General features: G+C 51.3%; 1 protein-coding gene across 2 annotated transcripts in view; it reads left to right on the top strand.

Annotated features, from left to right (window-relative positions):
* The first annotated feature begins 305 nt into the window (after window positions 1–305).
* ZNRF1 (zinc and ring finger 1) overlaps window positions 306–22,662 on the top strand; it is a 94,512-nt gene continuing 72,155 nt past the window's right edge. For both annotated transcript variants that reach the window (XM_030581509.1, XM_030581510.1), the window contains exon 1: window positions 306–1,186. In XM_030581509.1, coding sequence (XP_030437369.1) covers window positions 763–1,186 — 424 coding nt within the window. In that variant the 5' untranslated portion in view covers window positions 306–762. The remainder of the gene's footprint in view (window positions 1,187–22,662) is intronic.

Genomic DNA, 22,662 nt, shown 5'->3' with positions numbered 1-22,662 from the left:
TATGCTCCCCTTTGCTGGTAGCACTGATATGGTGATTCGACGTGTGAGCCCTAGCGGGAGCTTTCAACTAGTGTCTGGAAGCAGGGGCATTTCCCAGCTGCAGGGGAAGCAGGGCCTCGCCTTCCTGAGAGCGCATTTCTACTCCCCGCCTAACTCCTCGGTCCACCCCGCCATCTCTCCTGCGCCCGGGGAGCCCAGCTGGCCGTGCGGGGTCTGGCAGTGAAGGGGTTAATGCAGACGGCGGGGGCGGAGCAACCGTGGCGCATGCGTCCTGGCAGCGCCTATTGTCTCCGCTGGCCCCAGCAGCGCGGTGCTGCTGGAGAGAACGGCCCGGGGCGGAGGCGAGCGGGCTGCGAGGCGGGAGGCTCCGCTCCATGGACAAGGTCCCCAGCGGGCCGGAGCCGGCCGGAGGCTGAGCCAGCCTCGCTGCGGGCTCGGCGTGGAGAAGCGGGCGCAGATCGTCTCTGCGGGCTGCTAGCCGAGTCCCGGCCCTGCAGCCAGGCGGGCGGGCGGCCCTTGCCTGCTGTTCCCCCCGGCCCGCAGCCCGGTGGGCGGACCCTCCCTCACCCCCCCCCCCCGCCCCGGCTGTGGATGAGCGGCTGGGGGCCTCTCGGGACCTGGCGGGGGAACATGCCGGAGGCGCGGGTGAATTTTAATTCCTAGTTTGCCGTCCCCGCCTCCTCCCTTTTCGTCAGCCTCCCTTCCCCCCGCCGAGGGGTGTCTGTGCTGAGCGCTCTCGGTCGGGCGGCGGCGGGCCGGCCCATGGGCGGCAAGCAGAGCACCGCGGCCCGCTCGCGGGGGCCCTTCCCGGGGGTCTCCACCGACGACAGCGCCGTGCCCCCGCCCGGGGGGGCGCCCCACTTCGGTCACTACCGGGCCGGCGGCGGCGCCATGGGGCTGCGCAGCCGCTCCGTCAGCTCGGTGGCTGGCATGGGCATGGACCCGAGCGCGGCCGGCGGGGTCCCCTTCGGCCTCTACGCCGCGGCGGCCCGGGCGGCGGGCGACCCCGAGCGGGCCCCGGGCGGCGGCGGCTCGGGCGCAGACTCCACCTACGCCCATGGCAATGGTTACCAGGAGACGGGAGGTGGTCGCCATGGAGACGGGATGCTGTACCTGGGCCCGCGAGCCTCGCTGGCCGACGCGCTGCCCCTGCACATCGCGCCCCGCTGGTTCAGCGCGCACAGCGGTGAGTCCCGTGGCCGACGGGGGCGCGGCCGGGCCGGGCTCGGGGATCGGGCTTCCTACGGGCAGGCTCCCGGTCTCCTGCTTCGGCAATGGAACCCGGAAGGGGGGGTATCCAGCTGGCTTTCCGGCTTGTCTAAGGAAACGGGGGACCCGCTGGAACTCACTGGGGGTGCAAGGGGCACATGGGAGTTACCTGGAAAGGAGCAGATTGCAGCCATGGGAGAGAGTGGGCCCCAGGGGCTCTCCCCAAGGTAGATGATGGGTGGCTGGGACCTGTCACCACTGGTTTGCTGGGTTATAGAACTGCACATGGGCCACAACTGACTCAGGGCAATACCTGCCCTTTACTTCCCTAGAGTGCCTGGTGTAAGAGTTGAGGCTGGCATTAACTCTTGTGTTCTGTCTCCTGGAAGGAGAAAGGGGGAGACTCCCTGGAGAAAGAATATTGATGTACCTTTTAAAAGTGTCAAGTGGGGGTCTAGCAACTGACAAAAGTGGGCTGAGGCTGGTGTAAACTCACTACAGTTCAAGCCATTGACTTGGAAGGATTGAAATGGGTTTCGGTATTGTATATGAAAGGGAGTTGGTTACAGTCCTTATTGTCCAGATGTCCTCAGAAAAGAGGAAGGAGAAGAGAGGGTCACAAGAACCTCGGAAAATGAGAAGTAGGAATTTCTCATTTCTTCTTATAAAAGGCCAGGAAGAGGCCAAAGGCGGTTTCCCATCCAACTATCTGGTATGGTCATGATGCCCTGGAGCAAATGGAGAGAGAGAGAGAAAATGGCTTCTTTGGCCTGCTTGACTAGGCTAGGGAGCCAGTTGGGCACTGCTACAGGAAATATGCTAGGCTGAGTGGAGGGAGGAAGCTCCCTTCCCTGTTCCTGACCTCCACTCTTGAACCATTCTGTTGGCTGGACTGGGTGGAAAGAACCTGGCTCTCCCAGTGGGATTGTCTCTGATCTGGGACGGGGGAAGAGGTGGGAGTCCTCTCTGCTATGAAGTCATTTCAGGGATGTTGTCTTGTTTCCTGGAATAGTCTGGGACTTCTCTCTCCCTCCGCCCCCTTCCTGAATATTGTAAATGTTCTTGTTATGTGACATGGTTCTGGGAATCTCTGTACATCTTGGGAAAATGCCTCATTTCAAGAGGGGTTTGAGACTAGGGAGCAAAACATAGAGGGGAATTGAGTACAAAGCAAGACTCATAGGACTTGCTTCCCACTCCTCCCAATCCATAGGGGTTGCTGCAGCCACTCAGATGGATGCTCTCTGGTGTCCTGAGTTAAAATCTTAGTTTGCAGAGTGCCACAAGCACAATTACTGCTGTTTACTGCCTGCCTGATTATCTGGGTTAAGTCAATTAGCTGGAGCGCAGGATTGGGAGTTAGGACTCCTGGGGTCTGTTCCTAGCTGCCTTGCCATGTGACATTATGCAAGACACATCATCTGTATCTGCCTCAGTTTCCATCTCGATTTTTAAAAAGAAGATACTTCTGTAAGGCATTTTGTGATCTCCTGAAAGCTGCTACAGAAGTTCAAAGTATCATTGTTGCAGTAGAATCTCACTGATTTGCACCTCCCAGCAAAGATTTTTATTGCAGAGGTGGTACTGTAGGCCTTGTATTCCTAAAGCTTCATTATACTGAATATTCTACAGTGTTCTTGATAGCATTCTCTGTATGCGATGACACTAGTTCAGTTAGAGCTCAGTACCATTCTCAAAGTATCTTTCTGAGAGACAGAATCTGAACTTCTCAAATGTTTTCTCGCTTACTAGCTAATTTGAAAAATGGATTTAAAAAAACCTCCTGGATCTCCCAGTTTTTAGTGTGAATTAGTGAAAGTTTGTGCTCTTACTTAGACCTTAGTCCATCCTGTGCTTTGCTGCACACTGTGCTTTTGCCATCCTTGCCTGTCAACTGCCCTTCTCTCCAAATCTTCCTATTTCGTGTTGAGGTGCTTGATGTCGTTCGGAACTGTTAGTTTTCATGTTACTTGTGGTCGTCTTCTCTTTTTTCTTGCGTTTTCTGACTTTCATTCAAGAGCAGTATTTGGTAAGCATTCTTTTTCCGTTCTCAGCACGTGTCCCAGCCACTGATGTCGTCTTTTGTAGATTATTTGTGAGAGGGTACCTTGTCCAGTAATTTTTCTGACTTCTTCACTCATCTTCCTATCTCTATATGTTATTCCCAATATTCTTATCAGAGATTTGTGATGAAATGCATCCAACTTTTGAGTGTCTTTCTTCATAAGTTGCCATGTCTCACTGCTGTATGTTGTGATGGCAATAACAATTGCTTTGTAAACATTCAGTTTTGTCTTGAGGGAGATGTTTTTCAGTCTTCCAAATGCAGCATTTGTCTCCCCACTTCTTCTTCTTTCCTTGGAACTAGTATTGATCTTTGATTATTAGCAGGTAAATATTCCCAGTGGTCTGTGATGGAATGTTAGATGGGGTGGGATCTGAGTTACTACAGAGAGTTCTTTCCTGGGTGCTGGTTGGTGAGTCTTGCCCACATGCTCAGGGTTTTACTGATCGCCATATTTGGGGTTGGGAAGGAATTTTTCTCTAGGGCAGTTTTTCGCCTTCCTCTGCAGCATGGGGCACGGGTCACTTGCTGGAGGATTCTCTGCACCTTGAGGTCTTTAAACCACAATTTGAGGACTTCAATAACTCAGACATAGGTTAGGGGTTTGTTACAGGAGTGCGTGGGTGAGATTCTGTGGCCTGCATTGTGCAGGGGGTCAGACTAGATGATCGTAATGGTCCCTTCCGACCTTAAAGTCTATGAACCTATATTACCATCTTGGCTGATAGAACTTCTAAGATATGTAAAATTGTCCACCTTCTCTTCATCAGTTTTGATTTCAGTCACTATCCCTATTAACATGACTTTACATTTCTTTGCATTGTATCTCAAACCTATCTTCTCCATTACTTTTTATTTGGCTTGTACATTTTTTGTAGTCTGTTGGCATCTTCGCTGATAAGAGTGATGTCATCAGCAAAGTCTAGATCAAATAGCCTTGAATTGTTCCATTTTAGGCCATATGTATCACTGTCGCATTATTGTTACTATTGTGCTTTTACTACTGCCCTCTAAAAATTGCATATAAAATGCTTTGCTGTCTGTGTGAAACTCTAGGCACTTGGTTTCTCTGGTGTCTGCTTCAGGGTCCTGTAGGATGTTGTGGGTTTGCTCTAAGAAGTGTATTGCGCTGTTTGGCCTAAGTCAATAACCCTTTATGTGATGGTGCCCCTGTGCCACTGATAAGAGGAGAAAATGGGAGCACAAAAAACTAATAATTCTGGAAACTTGTCTGATTTTTTTTCTTTTTTGGTATTCACCTCCCATGTCTTCCGTGTGCAGGCATGTCTGTGGGGAATTTCGTAGAGGAGCAGTTTGAGGGAAGCAAGCTATGTGTCTACTGTAGCCTTTTGTTGTCCATGGGTAGAATGGAGTGTGTGTGTGTGTGTGGGGGGGGGAGAAGAATTCAATATGCTACAATAGATTGTTCTCTGCAATTCCTCTTCCTTTGTAGTCCCACTGCTGCCGGGAGCTGAACCACTCCCTATTAGCCACAGTAAAATGCTGAAACAACAAAGCTTTGGTAAATGAAGAGAAGCCTTGATACTGGCTTGGATGACTATACCATTCGTTTGTTAGGGGGACTTGAGAATGAGAACAGGGTGAGTTGCTGATACATCCAGAGGCGGCTTCAGGCCCCAGCACACCAAGCGCGTGCTTGGTGCTGCAAGCCGTGGGGGGGGAGGGGGTGCTGCGAGGGCAGCAGGCAGGCTGCCTCTGGCGGCTTGCCTGCGGGAGGGGCTGCTGGTCCCGTGGCTTCAGTGGACCTCCTGCAGGCATGCCTGTGGAGGGGCCGCTGGTCCCGTGGCTTCGGAGTCCACCGAAGCTGTGGAACCAGCGGACCCTCCGCAGGCAAACCGCCAGAGGCAGCCTGCCTGCTGTGCTTGGGGCGGCAAAATCCCTAGAGCCGCCCCTGGATACATCAAATTGCATTCAGAGTCCATAAGTTTCGGTCCTAAATGCACTTGGTCCTTTGTTAGAATAGATTTTAATCTCCTTCTGCAAGGAGGAACCTTCAGAGGATGTTCCCTCCTTGCAGAACACAACTGATTGTCTGAGGATCTTATTTATATTGCAGGAGTGTCGAGGCATCAAATGAGACCAGTCTCCTTGTGCTAGGCACTCTGCATACTCCTCAGAAGAGACAGGCTATTTTTACTGACCAGCTGCCTCTCTTGTACTGCTATTTCTCGGGTACAGTAACACAGGAACAATACTACCTCTTAGCCTCTAGATCTTCGTAGGAGAGATGTGAAGAGACTGCAGACAGGATGATTCTATAAAACTGCCCTGAGAGTGGGTTGGTTAGCACTTCCTGTCAGATGAGTGCCCTCTCCTTAGGAAAGGAGTCTCTATTGTTTACTTAAATGAATTTTGCTTATTGAGAGGGTTTCCTTGAGGGGAGGGGGGGGTCTAGCTCCCCAGTTAACTGTAGTTGTCCTTTTAACTGAAGCTGTGATTGGAAAGTCATGGTCTTATTTGGTGGTCATGGCTTTTCTTATGCTTCATTTGATTGGAGGCCACAAAGTCTGTGATAGCGTGTGGATTTGCTTTTAGGATGTTGTCTCTTCGTAAGATAGAGAGTAGGGGATGATTTGTTTGTTTGTTTTTTTGTGGGGGGAAAACAGATGGCAGGGAATAACTCCTCTAGGCCTTTTCACAGAAGCCAGTGCTAATATATAATTATGAAGGGCCATGGTAAAATGAGGAACGTATGGCTGGCTGACATATCCCCAGCCTTGTTTAGGCATGCATACCTCAATCCATATCATGCTGACCCCACGCACAGCTTCATCACAGGAGGTTGTGAGAATTGTACAAGATGTAAATACCCTAAATGTACCTGGAAAGTCCACCAGCAGCAGCCTCAGGATTCCCAGTCCTTGAAGGTCTGAAGCTCTTTGAAAAACCAGATCACTTTATATGATAGTCCTCTGCTGATCTCAGGAGATGCCCAGCCATTTGTGTTCTGGTTTGCTGTGTCTTGTTAGGATTATCATAAGTTTTCTGTCCCATCAGCTCTGATGGGACACACATTATGTGTGGTGAAACTGTTGTCTTAAATATCTTGGGCATTGTAAGCAGTTGAGCCATTTAAACCCATTCTTGCTGTGACAGTCTCCATCCTGTATTTGCAAAGTGAACCAATGGGTTCTCTGCAGCTTCTCCCACCCCTGCACAGAGGGGCTACAAATGTGCACTATGCACATCTGAGAGTGGGCGTCTGGAGGTGACAAACCAAGATCAGGGCGGTGGCAGGTTTGGTAGAAAGCCCAACATCCAGGAAGCTGCTGATTCTAGTCTTCTTGCAAAGGAACATGTATATGTTTTTGGTTGGCTCTTCAGAAGGCAAGCTGAGAGTCCCAGCTTGTGTGTGTCTGTGTTGGAAGAGCATATCCTCCCTCTAGTCCTGCTCCTAAAAGCTAGAGAGGAGGCATAGGATGATGAGCTGTAGTAGTAGAACTTGGATGTGGTGGGACCTGAGGTCCCAGCTTTTTCTCATAGCTGCTGAGTGACCTTATTCCAAGATCATGGTCTGCATTTGAACCCTCTGACTCAAGACCTGAAACCAGCCCAGTTCCAGAAAGAGAGCTTCCTTCTGACTTGCTGGTCAGCAAGTTGCTGACAAGCCCAGGATGCAGCTGTTTTGGTTGGCTTGTACAGATCTCCAGTACATAAATACAAGCACTCGTCCTCTCCCTCTGCTGGCCCCCTCAGCCTCCACAGCCAAAGTTAGAGAAGAGTGTCTCCAAGTCGGGAGGCAATCACCAGCAGGAATTCATCTTTATTAATGAAAATGTACGGTGGCCCAGATACAGCCCCCCAGACATTAGCATGGTGCCCATTACTCTTGCTAGCTATCTGCTGGGGCTTACAGGTCTGATCTCCAACCTGGCCATGGTGGCTGTACTTCGGGGTGGGTCAAGACCTTTGATTCTTCCTCTACAACAGCTCTGCCACACCACAAAACCACGTCCTAGTGCATCCTTTCTCCTAGCTCAGCCCTGCTGGCTGGGCTGCACTGCTTTGTCACTCTCTTCCTTCCCCCATAGTTCTCTTGTGTGTGGATCAGGGATGGCAGTGTTGCTAGGGTGTCTAACTCGATGCTGAAGTTTGTATGCGAAGTTCACAGTGGATTATTCGTGTTGGAGACAGGAATCTTCTCTTTCCAGATTAGCTTACAGCGCTGGGAGTGGGAGGGCAGAGCTAGCTTCCTCTGTGTTGCTGTCCAGTAAGTCTTGCTGCTGCCCTGGAGATGGTCCCTTGGCCTTTTTTCTGAGCCCACTGAGGAGGGCACTAACTTCACATGTGGCTGGATTTGATTTGGTTGGTTCATGTTTCTCTCCTAAATTCTATGTTTTCCCTACATACAGAGATTTTCACATTCATCCCACCCCACACACGCTCCAGTCATGCTTACCAGAGATCTGACCAACCCTCTTCCCTGTCCATGAAGTAGATTTATTCCAGGCTTCTTTTGTTTATGTTCCACTGCCTGGAAATGCTGTAAAGGCTTTTCACATATCGCTTATTTATTAATGTGCCGATAGGGTTTGTGTGTCTCATTCATTGCTCTGTGAGTCAGTCAAACACAAGCATCTTCAGTGAGGAGATGAGATTAAATAATAGGAGGAAATACAGTTACATGGGGAACATGAATTTCATTACTTGAAGAACAGGAGTACTTGGGGCACCATAGAGATTAGCAAATTTATTTGAGCATAAGCTTTCGTGGGTTACAGCCCACTTCATCGGATGCATGCAATGGCCACAAAAGCTTATGCTCAAATAAATTTGTTAGTTTCTAAGGTGCCACAAGTACTCCCTGTTCTTTTTGCGGATACAGACTAACATGGCTGCTACTCTGAATGCTGGAAGAAAGGGCCTTTTCCCACAGGTCGTGTTTCCTCTGTGCCAAACCAGACAGGCTGTAGAGAGCTCATTTAGTGAATACCTCTGAGATGAGGAACAAATCTCTTGGCACCATAGTAGCCAAGTGGGCTACCACAAGATAGGGCTAATTAACCTGCCATTAACTTGTGGTAGCCTCCAGATATGTCCAATAAACAACGTTAGTTTTTTTTCCCCTTTACTAGAACAAATATGCACTAGTTTTTCTCACTGGATTTGAGCCAACATCTCTGATCAGAGGCTCATGAGTAATGTACTAGAGACTTCAAGCTTAACTCACCTGCTGAAGACCACATGAAAGAGAGGCTAGAGGAACATTGTAAAACAGACAGCCCAAGGACTGGCTTTCCTTAAAATACTGCAGGCAAGATATCTGCCACTCCACTGGGGTCCGTGGCTTTACTCTCGAGTTACCCGGATATAAGCGTTGTCAGAATTAGGCCCCAACTCCTTTTTCTTATTTCTCAGTGCCCTTGTGAGGTAGGTTAGCAGGATTTAACCCTGTCTAACAGATGCGGGAGCTGCAGATGGAGAGGTGAAATAGGTTGCTCACAATATCACAGATAATGGCTGAGCTGGGAGTAGAACCCGGGAGCCCTGACTCAAGTTCCCTGCTTTAACTGCTAATATAAAAGAGAGGAATGCCAGTAAGTGCTGGTGCCAATAGAAATTGCCCATTTGCTGCGGGGAGACTGGGTCTGGAAGAGTGCAGCACGTAACGGAAGCAGTGGGTCCCTTCTGTGTTGTCAGACCTGAGTGCAGTGGGGAACACAGGAAGCAATACTTTCTTGTACCTTTGCTGTCTTCTCGGGCTGATGTGGCTGCATCATCAAAGAGAAGCCCCAGAATGGGTTGCTGCCGGGTGCTTTTGAGACTTGCACTAACTCCAGTTTTGGAGGGCCACAGTAACTCTGGAAGCTTGCTCACTCCCTGGCATGCTGCTGCTGCTGCGCCTGTGAGCCAGTCAGAGCAGTTTGTGTTTGTCAGACCTCATGCCTGGGAGTTGCCAGGAGCGTGAGTGAACAGGCCCAGTCTCTGGAATGTGCCTGGAGGAGTTTCATGGGCTGTCTGCTCCTTCCTCCTCTAGAGTCTGGTTGGGCTGCCTGGAGTGTGCAGTGCTGTGACCCCATCTCGTCCCTTGCCTGTGGCTTGTCTGCTCACACTGTCCCCCTCCAAACTCTTCTGACCAACTGGCTCTCTGAGAAGAGGAATGTCTTGGGGGCCGGAGGGCCAAGCAGGGGTATGAGGAGCAGCTGCAGGAAGTCAGTGGTCATGGTCGCCTGGCTGCTGTAAAAACACACTACCTGATCCTTGTACAGTTGCACACCACTTCCTTTGGACAAAGCAAGAGAGAACATGCAGGTTTCCTGTGCTGCTCTGAAGTGTGGGGTGGGAGAGGGCCTAACAGGCTTCCTGCAGGGTGAGATGTGGGGGCGTGACACTAAAAGGAAACACCAGTCCTCCCCTTCCCTCCCTTGAAACTGGACAGCTTCCCAGTGGTGGTGCCTGCAGTGCAGAGGGCTGGTTCTGTGAGGTGTTGAGCACCCAGATCCTGGCTGAGAGAGAGGGAGTTCAAGATGCTCAGCGTCATCTGAGCCCATAGCTTGTGTCCAAGGCACCAGTGGCAGTGGATGCTCTCAAAAGGAGACTGCTGGGACCTTTGCTTCTTCTGCACTATTTTGAGATAGTAACTGTAATCCAAGAGCTTGGGTAACAGTGGATGCTGGCTACACAGGTAGGCACAGACTGGAAGATGCAGGAGTTCAGGTAGCAGCCACCAGGATCTCTGGATGATCCTGATCAGGAGCCAGCGATTATCTGCTTGTGTTAGTGGCTGTGTAAAGTGCTGCTCACTTTCTCTGGGTACAGAAGCCTCCCAGCTGAGGTATAAATATATGGAGATACCTATCTCATAGAACTGGAAGGACTCCCTGCCTTCACTAGCAGGGCCAAATACTGATTTTGCCCCAGATCCCTAATTGGCCCCCTCAAGGATTGAGCTCACAACCCTGGGTTTAGCAGGCCAATGCTCAAACCACAAAGCTATCTGTCCTCCACGCCCCCCCCCCCCACACTAAATCATAGAGTATCAGAGTTGGAAGGGACCTCAGGAGGTCATCTAGTTTAACCCCCTGCTTAAAGCAAGAACAATCCCCAGACAGATTTTTTTTGCCCCAGATCCCTAAATGGCGCCTTCAGGGTTTGAACTCACAGGTACACAGACTCTTACTGACAGGGCTTGAGCTAGCACACTGAAAATAGCTGTGTGGATGTTGTGGCACCAGTGGCATCTTGGGCTAGTTGCCTGAGCATGGATCTACACGCCCAGCTGAGTCTGAGCTCCAGTGCACATGGCTGGCTATACTGCGAGGCTGTCTGCCCAAGCTGAGCAGCTCGTTCGCTTGCAGCTGCAGTGTCCAGGTACCCTGTGTGACTTGATTGTGCAGACACTCCTGTGTGATGTGCTTCTGAGGGGAGGCTGGCATATGGGGCTACTTTGAGCAGAGCGTGGTGACTTGTAGGGGATCTGAAAGGAACTGAAGTGAAAGGGAGGGATTTCCATGTTGGTTAATTAATCCAAAAGGGACCCCAAAGCCTGTTGCAGCTTGCTAAAAACTCTCTTGTCTCACATAGCAGCCAACCCTTTAAATGCTTGCAGAGGTTCCAGAGCTCACCTGTGTGCTGGCAAGAGAGCTTACAGTGATCTGTCGCCGGGCCCAATCCTAGATGCTACCTCGGTTCCTTCCAGCCGAGCACAGGCAGGTATTGCTGAGTGACTTGCATTGTCCCACTCCCAACACGCTCTTTTGCATCCCGTGTCCAGAGGAGACGTTTGGACAGGAGACCAGGTTTGTGAGCACTGAGCTCAATATGGAACGTGCAGGCCTGGTACAGAGGCTGATGCGGAGCTCTGAACTGGAGGAGACTCTGTTTCTGCACTTACCTGCTCCCAAGGTGTCTCCTGGGCCACCTCACTTTGGTTTGCTGCTAGTGACCCAGAAGTATGAGCTATGTTCTGCTCTACTTCATACATCATCACAATTGCTAGGCAAGTTTGCATTCCAGACTCGGACAGCCCTGGTCTCTGCCTTATGATGACATTCTATAGCTACCAGCCTGAGCTAGCCGGGTTAGGAACTGTTTTGAGCATACAGAGACAGGCTTGCTATGGAAGTTGCTGATAGGGAACAAATAGCGAACCCCACGGTGTGATGATTGAGGTTCCTTTTCTGTGTCTCTACTCTGGCAGATAGTCCCACATGGCAGCGTGAATTTAATTACGCCAGGAGACTGGTTCATAAACAGTTTATCTGCCACCTCTAGAGATCATGACTTGTGGTGAGGCCACAATGACATGTCCTCTGAAAGCTCAGAATGATGATGGAAATCTTTACTCTGTTGCAAGGTTAGTACCAGTAGTAGAAAATGCCAAATTCTGAATTCTGTATTTTCCCCCCACTCCAGTGACTCTCAACCTTTCCAGACTATTCTATCCCTTTCAGGAGTCTGATTTCAGCCCCGGCCAGAGTCTGAGCCCTGCTGCCTAGGAGGCTGAAGCATGTAATTTAGATTTTGGGGGCCCCAGTCATTTGCTCTGCTTATAATATATGGAGATATATCTATCTCATAGAGCTGGACGGGCCCCAAAAGGTCATCTGGTCCAGCCCCCTGCCTTCACTAGCAGGACCAAGATCCCTAAGTGGCCCCCTCAAGGATTGAACTCTCAACCCTGGGTTCAGCAGGCCAGTGTTCAAACCACAGAGCGATCCCTCCCCCACAAACACCACCCTCTAACACCTGCCCTGCATTTGTGACCCTCTCCAAACCCATCCCATGACCCTGTTGGGGGTTGCAGACTCCAAGTTGTGAAACACTGATATACTGTATGTAGAGCAGTATGAACACGTCATTGTCTTATGACATTTTAGTTTGTACTGACTTTGCTAGTGCTTTTTATGAAGCGTGTTGTAAAACTAGGCAAATATCTAGATGAGTTAATGTACCCGGCTGGAAGACGCCGTGTACCGCCCCTGGTTGAGAACCACTACCCCACTCAACACCCATAATTCTTCCTTGTCAGAACTGCGTTGAGTGTGTAACCATAGTTCCATAAGAATATTGGACTTATTTCAATGCTTGTTCTTGAATTTAGTAGGGAATGAAAGAACAGGTGTTGGCACAACCAGGAGAGTAGATGCACATGAAGAATATAATTAAATGCAACTTAACCAGTCTCACCTGGCTTCAGACAGAAAGAGCAAGAGCGTGGTGAGTGAATGGCCAGCTATTTTCAGAGGCTGTTTGTCTGTGGAGCATGGCAGAGGGAGAAGTGTGGAAAAGCTTTCGTAGCAGCCTGCTTTGTGTAGCCACTCTGTGCTGGCACTAGCTGCAGATGTGCATGCCCATCTCTGGCTTGCATTCACTCCAGACTGCGGAAGCTGGGAGTACAGTGAAGCTACTGTGCGGCACGTGGCGTGTTACAAAGAGGTAATGTGGTCCCTTTGTTTCAGCCCTTACAAGTGAGTGGCCTCACACGCCAGCTTTTTCATCGCTCTCTGGAAGCCCTCCAGGGTCTCTTGCTGCCCTACCATTTGTTCCTGTATCTGGTAACTCTGCCCTCTCGAGAGGTGTGAAGCTTGAGCTGCTTGTGAATTTTTTTTGAGTCTCCAAACAAGAGTATTGACCTCAAGTGATGGCTGGGGAGTGGAGAAGGGAACGGTGGGGTGGGGTGAGGTGAGAGCAGCCTATGTCTGAAACCGGATAAGGTGTTCAATGAGCTCTGCAGTGGCATTAAGGTTCTGGCACCCCACTGTGGCTGCCTGCTGGTTCTCTCATTCTGTCAGCAGCCACTGACCCGAATTAAAACGAGCCTGCTGGCCTTGTTGGCTCCTTCGCTTGCATGGCTGGCTGGGGTAGATCAGACTTGGGGTTTCATAGCGTGGAACAGTTTAATAAAGGAGCGTTTCTGGGGGGCCTTCCTTGGGGACAAAATACCCTTTCTTTCTTTGCCCTTTTGGGCTCTTCTCCCCAATTCAGTTTCTAACTGGCTTGATTTTTATGGCATGCCATGGGCCTCAAACAATGGGGAGCCCTTCCCAGCAGTCTGGGACCTATAGGCAAAGGCAGCAGCACTTCTGTTGGGTACAGCTTGAGAGGGATAGGCTGCTTGGCATGTGGGCTAGTGGGGGGCCATCGCTAAGTGCCCTAGTGGATTAACGGCTGTGCCTTTGGTCAATGGGGAGACTAGTCTTTCCTGCTCTCTAGAAGACACTGGGCCCCTCTCCCAATGCCGCTCTAACCAATGGGGTGCCCATTCTCTGAGCAGAAAAAGCTTGGAGGCAAAATGGGAGTGAATTGGCAGATCTCATAGGGTGGGTGGGTGGGTGCAGAAGGGGAGCAGGGCTAGGGCTGGATTGCAGGATGGTGTCCGGTGAGGACTGCAGGATGTTGGTAGAGCTGTGAGGGCTCTGTAGTCTGGGGTGCGATAGCAAAGTTCTTCCTGCCCCGGAGCTCTAAGGCTGTTACTTCGTCCCATTTTCTGCAGTACTGAAATACACCAAATGTTCAAACACAAATGCACTGGCCACACTGAATTGGAACAGGGCAGTGACTCCAGTGGGATCTCTTCTGGCTTGTGGACAGTCCAGATGGTGAACCAATGTCCAGGTTGAACAGCTGTTTGTCGGCACCTGCTGTGTTTTGCAGAATTGTGCTCTTAAGCTTGGCTGCTCTGCAGCCTGCTCTCTGATGCCCCGTTTCTCGCTGCAGTCTCATTGATTCCCATATGCTGTTAATAAAGGAGCTAATCGTTGATTTTCCAGTTTGCCGTTATGTGTACAAGAGCCGTGATCGGGGTCAGGGAGGGCTTGCTTTGTACTAGGAGCTTAGGAGGAGAATTTCAGAGACAAATGTAGATGCCTAACTCCCATGGACAGTCAGTGGGAATTAGGCACCTCATGACTTTTGTGCCTGTGAAATTCTCCCCACTTCCCATCAGCGTGGGGTGGGAATCAGTCCTGGTGTGAATGGACAGGAACATCAGCCACATCCCTTACCTCTTGTGTATGGGACGTGTGTACTGGGCTAGCAGTCACTGCCAACTGGGCATTGTTACAGCTTGATGGCAAGACACTTGGATGCGTGGGATGTTGCTGATATGTCTTTGGCTAGTGGCTCCCAGTCCTGTACCTACCCTTCTCACTCTAGTGGCACTCTGCTGGAGCCACGTGGACTTGGTAATGAGGAGGTCACTTCTGCTTTGTGGGAGGCTGTGCTATCTGGAGTGCACTGTCAGTGTTGAAATTTCAAAGCATTTTATTTCCTGCTTTTATTCTTGTGGCTCTTGGTATCAAAGACATTTCCATGTCTGTGTGTATCTTGGGCCCTTCTCCTGCACCATAAACAGTAGTAAAGACCTACAGTGAATTTCCCCCCAGGCTTTTGCAATGTCTAGGTGTTTCCCTGTTCGTTGCTTGTGTTACTTGCCATGCTCAAAGCAAGACTGCTTTCAAATCTTTGCACTTCAAATTGAGGATCTGTTAGTGTCAGCAAAGACCATGGGTCAGTCCTGATATAGCACAATCTCTTGGGTATGCCTCTGGGGAGAACAAAGTCCCTTGTTAAAGGCTGGAGAAGGGATTGTGTCTGTGATTCATGCTGGAGTCTCTCTGTGGGAAGTGATGGAGCTGCATTTCCTCAGAAGTATGCTGCAGAGGAGCTAGCCCAACCTTTTCAAACCATTCATCAAAGTGCCTGCACTTCCCTTAGCCAAGGATGGGAAAGAGGCACGAATACCAAACACACAAAGGTGCTCTGGATGCAGAGCCCTTAAATAAATGATGGCTGGTGGGAAGACGAAGTCGGTGCAAATCAGGACTGGCTTTTGGCCACTCCTTTTTAATATTATAGTTGGCACTTGTGTAGGATCAGGTCAGGCTGAGTGCTCTACCCTGCTCTGTAGCTCTTGCCGGAGGCACTTTTTTCCCCCTAGGAAAAACTGAGTTCCCTCCCACCTTCGTTTTTCATTTGTCAGCTGTCCAGTGGCATAATCCCCTTGCTCCTTCGATGAGCATCAGTTCAGCCATGTATGGCACATCTTCCCAATCCGCTGCCCTGAAGAACAGATAATATCCATATTGCTGTGCTATCTGGGCATAGTTTATTTCTGACTCTAATCTCTCTGCCTCTAAGCTATTGTCCTTTGGTCAGTTTGCAGTGAGTTACAGCTTTTGTCTGTCTTGTTGTGAATAGTTACTGTTCATTTTTTTTTTTTGGGCTGTAGGTCACTTTTTTGACTAAATTGTATACTTCTGTGTGGTGTGTGTTTTTTTGTTTTAATATTTTCATGCACAGTGGTATTTGCTAACCTGGGCACCCAAAAAAGAGGGTTCAGGTTACCCATAGATGGTACAGTACAATGGTATCCTAAGCCCCACAAAACAAGCTTGGCAGGGGATCTCTGATCCCTGTTAAGCTTCGGCTGCTTCAGCATGTGATTCCTGGCCCTTTGGTTTGGTCTCTGGTAGCACAGAGAAGATGGCCTAGGAGGAAGCCATGATTGCTGTAGAGCAGGGTTTCTCAAACAGGGGTTGCTGCTTGCATAGGGAAAGCCCCTGGCAGGTCAGGCTAATTTTTTTCCCTGCCCTGGCCACGGATTGCTGCTCCCAATCCCTTGGTCTGCTCCACTTCCAGCACCTCCCATTGGCCCGAAGCAGCAATCTGGCGACAGCTGGACCTGAGGACAGTTCAGGTAAACACACCGACCCGGCCCACCAGGGGCTTTCCCTGTGCAAGCTGCGACCCCTCTTTGAGAGACCCTGCTGTAGAGGGCAAGATGGGAACAGCAGGGCAGGGCTGTGTCTGGAAGATGGGTTCTAATAGTGATTCAGCAGGCAGCTAATAAGCCATCTGACCCAAGCAAGGCTTCTTGCTCTCAGGTACAGTTTTGTGGTGAGATCTCTGCACTCTGCAATAGTAGCATCTGTGACTGTGTTTATTTTGGGCATAGGCTGGTGCTCTGGGCAGAAGCATTGCAGTGCACTGAATTTTGGGGGAGAGACGGCAAGGGATTTCCATTACAGAGAAGGGCAAAGGGATCCTGGTGACAGAGGTGCAAAGTGTTGGTTTAGCTGCTGCAAGTGTTGCTTGGACAATAACAGTAACCGTACCCTACAAGTAAGTATTGCGTTGCTATGTGGCCAACCAGCTGCTGCTTTTTAACCAAGGCAGCATCTCCCTGCCTTCAGACTGGTGGATCTGTCGTAGGCGGGACCCTGAACAGCTCCTCCTTGCCTGCCTGTGGGGAGAAGCAGCGCTTCATACTCCTGAGGCTTCGATTGCAGTACTGGGTGTCTCCTGAAAACCAGGCTTAGCTAAGCCACCTCCAGCATGCTGGAGAGCCAGCAGGAAATCAGCTGGTAGTGCTGCTCCAAAGCCAGAGTGTGAATCTGACCAGCGTGGCTCCATTGGACTGAAGAGGTACAACCACAATACAAATGGTGGAGTGTAGTGGGCAGACTGGGGATTGACAACCCAGGAGAACAGCCATCTGAATGGGGCACCAGCAAGGTGACACGTCTATGGGGAGTATGTATGTCCCCCACCCCACCCCTCCATCGGGTGCTATCCTATCGTATTGCGTTGCTGTTGCATGTGGAAAATATGCTTTCCCTGCATCCGAAAGAATCAGGCTTGTATCTATGGTACTGTGGAAGCACTGGCTGTAGATTGGCACCTCACTGGTATGTCCAACATCACGTTCGTCACTGATGGCCAGGGGACAAGATTTCCTACAAAGCACCTGGTGCTGCTCTTTGAGTGGCCAGAGGCTCCATCTTCCATATATGTAAAATCTGCCTCTTTCCTGAAAGTGAGGCAGAAGGAGCTGGAGCCAGACCTAGCATGCAGGCCAGCTCTGTGCATGCTTCCTCCACTTAGCACTGCGCCCCCAATCCTGATCTGTAGCACACTTTGCTCCTCCAGTCCTGTGTCTAGCCTTCCCCACTGCCAGTGCACAGCACTCCCTGCTAGTCCAGTGCTGGGCTCCTTGCACAGGCCTGCTGGTGCACCTCACCCCTGCCATGCTTCACTGCCCACTACCCTGGTGCTGGGGCTCGGAACTAACTAAAATATCATTGCAGCTGCATGATGTGGATGGACTTCTTGTTTGAACCCAGTTCCCTAGAGATGAAAAGTCACCGCAGAAGAACATGGTGCAACTTCAACCCCGTGACATCCCCTGTGTGGTGGGAGGTGAAGGGGGCTTTTCTGACTTATAAAAGTAGTCCTGGAAGAGTGAGCACAACAGTGATAGTCTGGACTATGCAGCTGGTGTGTGTAACACATGTGCCTTACACGCTTAGCTTCCCTGGGTGCTTCCCTTGCCCTGGCACCCATAAGGGGCAACCAACTGAAGTGATATCCACCTTGGGGGAGAAGCCCTCTGCTGCTTGTCATGAACAAATGTGTAGCATTGTTGTGCTGTATTCCTCCCCGGATGGGGTAGATGAAGCCGCTGCTGTATGCTGGTTGGTACAGCACTCTGGGGTGAAAGGTGCATGGAAGCTGTCCCTCTCCCTGCTGTAAATGTAATGGGGGGGAAATGCAATCTGAAAGCAACTGGCTGCTGGCCAATACTGTACTCAAACTGTCTGAGGGTGATTCCAGTTCTGTAGTGTCCTTGACCTCCCTGGGAGGGCTGAATCAAGCAATAGGTTTTGTTTTGCTATGTAGGAGGAGGATGTCCCAAGGCAAGGGATGTACTTGGCGTGGGACTGGGGGAAGACAAGACTGGAAACCACTGCTGCAGTTTTTCCCACCTAAAGCTATTTTTTTAAGGTACCTTTCTGGGGAGACCTGCAGTGTCTGTCAGTTTGGACTGAGGCCATGTCTACATCTAAAATTTTGCAGCGCTGGTTGTTACAGCTGTATTAGTACAGCTGTATAGGGCCAGCGCTGCAGAGTGGCCACACTTACAGCAACCAGCGCTGCAAGTGGTGTTAGATGTGGCCACACTGCAGCGCTGTTGGGCGGCTTCAAGGGGGGTTCCGGGATGAGAGAGCAAACCGGGAAAGGAAACCAGCTTCCCCGCGGTTTGCTCTCTCGGTCCCGGAGCCAGCCAGCAAACCGCAGGGAAGGAGACCTGCTTGCTCGGGGTTCCGGGACCGAGAGAGCAAACCGCGGCGAAGCTGGTTTCCTTTCCCGGTTTGCTCTCTCGGTCCCGGAACCCCGAGCAAGCAGGTCTCCTTCCCTGCGGTTTGCTGGCTGGCTCCGGGACCGAGAGAGCAAACCGCGGCGTTCCCGGTTTGCTCTCTCGGTCCCGGAACCCCGAGCAAGCAGGTCTCCTTCCCTGCGGTTTGCTGGCTGGCTCCGGGACCGAGAGAGCAAACCGCGGCGAAGCTGGTCTCCTTTCCCGGTTTGCTCTCTCGGTCCCGGAACCCCGAGCAAGCAGGTCTCCTTCCCTGCGGTTTGCTGGGTGGCTCCGGGACCGAGAGAGCAAACCGGGAAAGGAAACCAGCTTGATTACCAGAGGCTTCCTCCTTCCACGGAGGTCAAGAAAAGCGCTGGTAAGTGTCTACATTGGATTACCAGCGCTGGATCACCAGCGCTGGATCCTCTACACCCGAGACAAAACGGGAGTACGGCCAGCGCTGCAAACAGGGAGTTGCAGCGCTGGTGGTGCCCTGCAGATGTGTACACCTTCAAAGTTGCAGCGCTGTAACTCCCTCACCAGCGCTGCAACTTTCTGATGTAGACAAGCCCTTAGACACCCCAATGATCCCTAGAGACAGTCCAGATTAAACCCAGCACAGTTTATATTCTTCTCTGTGAAATCTGGCTTTTTGTAAAGCCCCTTGTCATGGGGTGGCTGGCTCGTTCCGGGCAGGTGGGCTCCTCACAGGTGGACTGGGCCTCAGGTGTGGAAAACAGGTCATGTGACCCAGTCAGGCCCTCTGGGAGAAGTAAGGGGGAGGCCTGAGCAGAGGGGGTTTGCTTGCTGGTCTCTTGGGCTTGGCTGGGGCTTGTGGCAGGACCCCAGGTAGGAGAGGCCTAGGGGTGTCTGCTTGAGTTATTGCAGGACTTTGAGGGTGGTTTGAACTGTTTTGAACTGTTAATACACTAGATCCCAAGAAGGCCTGTTGGATTTATGTAGATCTCTTGTGATCTGAGGGGAGATTGAGGCAGGACTCCATAGAGCCACCCCAGGCCATGAGGGGTGCTCAGGGGAAGCAGTCGCTGACCTATGCCCCTCATCCTGAAGGGTCCCAAGTGCAAAGCATGCTTACAACATACAGAAACTAGTTCATCCACCACTGAAGTGGGATCGCCTCCGTAGGGCAGCGGGGTAGCTCTTTGTACCAGTTCAGCCCAGAAAGCGAAGAAAAGTCAATCTCCTCTGCGCTATGGCTGTCAGTACGCAGTAAGGACAATACCGATGTAGGGAGAGCTTTCAGGGCTTATACACCTCTACCCTGATATAATGCTGTCCTTGGAAGCCAAAAAATCTTACCGCGTTATAAGTGAAACCGCGTTATATCGAACTTGCTTTGATTCGCCGAGTGTGCAGCCCCACCCCACCCCCGGAGCGCTGCTTTACCGCGTTATATCCAAATTCGTGTTATATTGGGGTAGAGGTGTACTAAATAGCCACAAATGCTGTCAGTCTGTAGGATCTGTATTATATTGAGTGGCAGTTCACAGGCTGGTGCTTGGGCCAAGGCACAGCAATTACGGAGAGACTTGTAAATAACCTTGCTGCAGAGGGTGCCTTTGGGGTGTCTGTGGCACTAGAGCACTGCTTTGTGCTTCCTCTGCTTCTGTGAGTGCCAGCCTGGCTGATTGGCTTGCTCTGAGTCCTCGCTGCGCTCTCTGCCCAGGGTTGGGTTTTTAAAGGAGCACAAAAACTGCCAGGGCCTCAAATTCGAATCTACTCTAAAAGTGCCCCAACTTTCCTCCTGATCCTGAAACACCCACACAACCCCACTTCCTGCACCCCCTGAAATGCACGCATGGTACGCCTTCCCTCTGCTCTGTCTCTGGAAGTTCCCCCACCCAGCCTGGTGTGTCTACCTGTGCCAATTTAATTGTGGGCCCGGTCACCTTGCTGGTGTCTCCTTGAGCATTCCAGGCAGTTAGATGCTTCTCTCAAATGGTTGCACGTTTTAAATGCTCAGGCCTGCAGTGCTGCAGGACTCGTGGGCGCAGGCTGCTGCTGGTCTGGTGTGGTCTGCTGCTTTTGAGTTCTCCTGGGACCTATGAGATATTTATGTTACAATAGTGATCTGCGTGTTTAAAAAATACAACTGTTCAAGGCTGCTAAGAGGGGGAAGGACTGCTAGGGAGGAGCATCTGATTTTGGGCCTGACAGATGTGGCTGCACCCCTCTGGTCTACTGTCAGTCTCTCTGGGACTGTTCAGCAAATCCTAGTCCCCTGAGCATGCTCGCGTGCTGTCTCATCGCTTTGGAGAAGCTTGGTGTTGGCTGACCCTTGAGACAATGGGAGGTGGGCCATTACCTTGCAGTTGGGAGCTGTTGATTCCTTGCTATTCCCATACCTGGCAGTAGTCCTGCCCACAGGATGTGCGCTCTGATAACCACGACTTGGTGCTGAAACAAGGAGTGTCTGGTTTGGGACTGGTTAGGTGGGAACCAGCCCAGGGGGTGTCCGGCTCTCTGCTCTGTACCTGCCATCAGATTGGTCTGAGAACAGCGTTTCCTCCCTTGGGACTTGTTTTGCATATTGCAGGCTTGATGCTGGAGTGGTTCACAGCTGTCAGGAGTTGCCATGGCAACTCTAGCCATAGGCCTTTTGCTGCCCACCTGCATGCAGTGTGTGTAGAAGGAGCAGCAGAAACACCTGTCCCAGCCAGCGTGTCCTGTCTGGAGGCGGTAATGTCTATCAATACACCTCCAGGGCAGGGAAGGAGGAGGACTGGCTCATGTCTGTATGGCATTAGTCACTAGTCGTGTGTTGGGTAAAGTGTGATACGTCTGGCTAGCTGGTCTAGTGGTGGGACCGAAGCGCATCATCCAAGAGACAGACCCAGGTGGACAGAAGCCAGTGATGTGGGTCTAGGAACCTGAGGGCATGGTTCCCTGGAATAGCCCAGGGTCGATGCCTGGTGGAGTAATGCTGGGACCGCTTATTCACTGCTCAAAGCAGAGGATTGGTGTAATCTGGAATGGCACTGGGCCGAATGGGTTGAGAGCCTGAGCCTAGTGTGCAAGTGGCTGCTTAGCACGATGTGACGAACTGGGAAAGTTCTTAATGTTTTCTCTGAGTACTGTATTGGTGCCTCAGTGTCCCCATGGCAGTTCTTAAGTATCTGGCAGAGCAAAGGGCCAGTGCACCTAAATGCCTGACACTCTGTCTCCTAGCAACTGATGGCCTGGGCCCCTCCTCTGCAAAGGTGCCAGCTGAAGGTGTTGGAGACAAAGGGATCAGGTGACCTCTTGGCCCGGGAAAGGAGCTGAGGAGAGGAGGGGCTGGGAGGGGTTGTTAGTCTGGAGCTGGCTGGGGTCAAGGGTGGAGGGCAGACCTGGGGGTCTGGCTCACTGCCCCCCAGAATGGACCCAGCCGAGGGGTCCGGTTCGGTGTATCTACAAGCTCTGTTTTAGACCCTGTTCCTGTCATCGAATAAACCTCTGTGTTACTGGCTGGCTGAGAGTCACGTCTGACTGCAAAGTGGGGGTGCAGAACCCGGTGGCTTCCCCAGGACCCCGCTGGGGTGGACTCGCTGTGGGAAGCGCACGAAGGGGCAGAGGATGCTGAATGCTCCAAGGAGAGACCCAGGAGGTGAAGCTGTGTGAGCTTCTTGCCCGAACAAGTCTGCTCCAAGGGAGAGGAGGCTCCCCAAAGTCATGCCTGGCTTGATGGGGAGGAGTTCCGGAGCATCGCCCGGTGACTCCGTGACACACGTGTCTTAGGGTGCAGGTGGGATGGCCATCATTCATGTTTGGTTTGAGACTATACAGTTGCTGCTGCTGATTTGAATTCTTCCAAACAATCTCTCTCCTGGCCTACAGAGCAGATTCACCAGACTGCTGCAGGGAGAGGGCACCTGTATCCAACAATTGCTGGCTAGAATCCTGAGCTCCGCTCCCTGTGGCCTGTTGTGTGTCTGGTGAACTGTCGCCTTCGTCCTGAGGCATGATTGCCAAATGGTCAGGGATTAAGGAACTGATTCTGCTCCTGTTGATATCAGTGGCAGATCTCTGTGGCTGAATCAGCTGTAGCATTGGGCCCTGAATGAGCAGAGAGTGCCAGCAAAGTAGCAATATCCCATGTGTCACTGTGCAGGGCTTGGAGGCAAAAGTGCCCACTGGACCAGGGCAGGGGACTTCTGCATCTGAGGATTGAGGAGGCACCTTCCTTCAGAATGGGCTTTGTCTCAGCAGGCAGAGTTGCCCATGTGTCCTGGTGGTGATAGATTCCTAACCCTGATCAAATCTTACCCATTGGAACATTCGCACCGTC

The sequence above is a fragment of the Gopherus evgoodei genome, chromosome 12, assembly GCF_007399415.2.
Source record: "Gopherus evgoodei ecotype Sinaloan lineage chromosome 12, rGopEvg1_v1.p, whole genome shotgun sequence".
Lineage (NCBI taxonomy): Eukaryota > Metazoa > Chordata > Testudines > Testudinidae > Gopherus > Gopherus evgoodei.
This window is presented reverse-complemented; position numbering and strand designations above follow the sequence as displayed.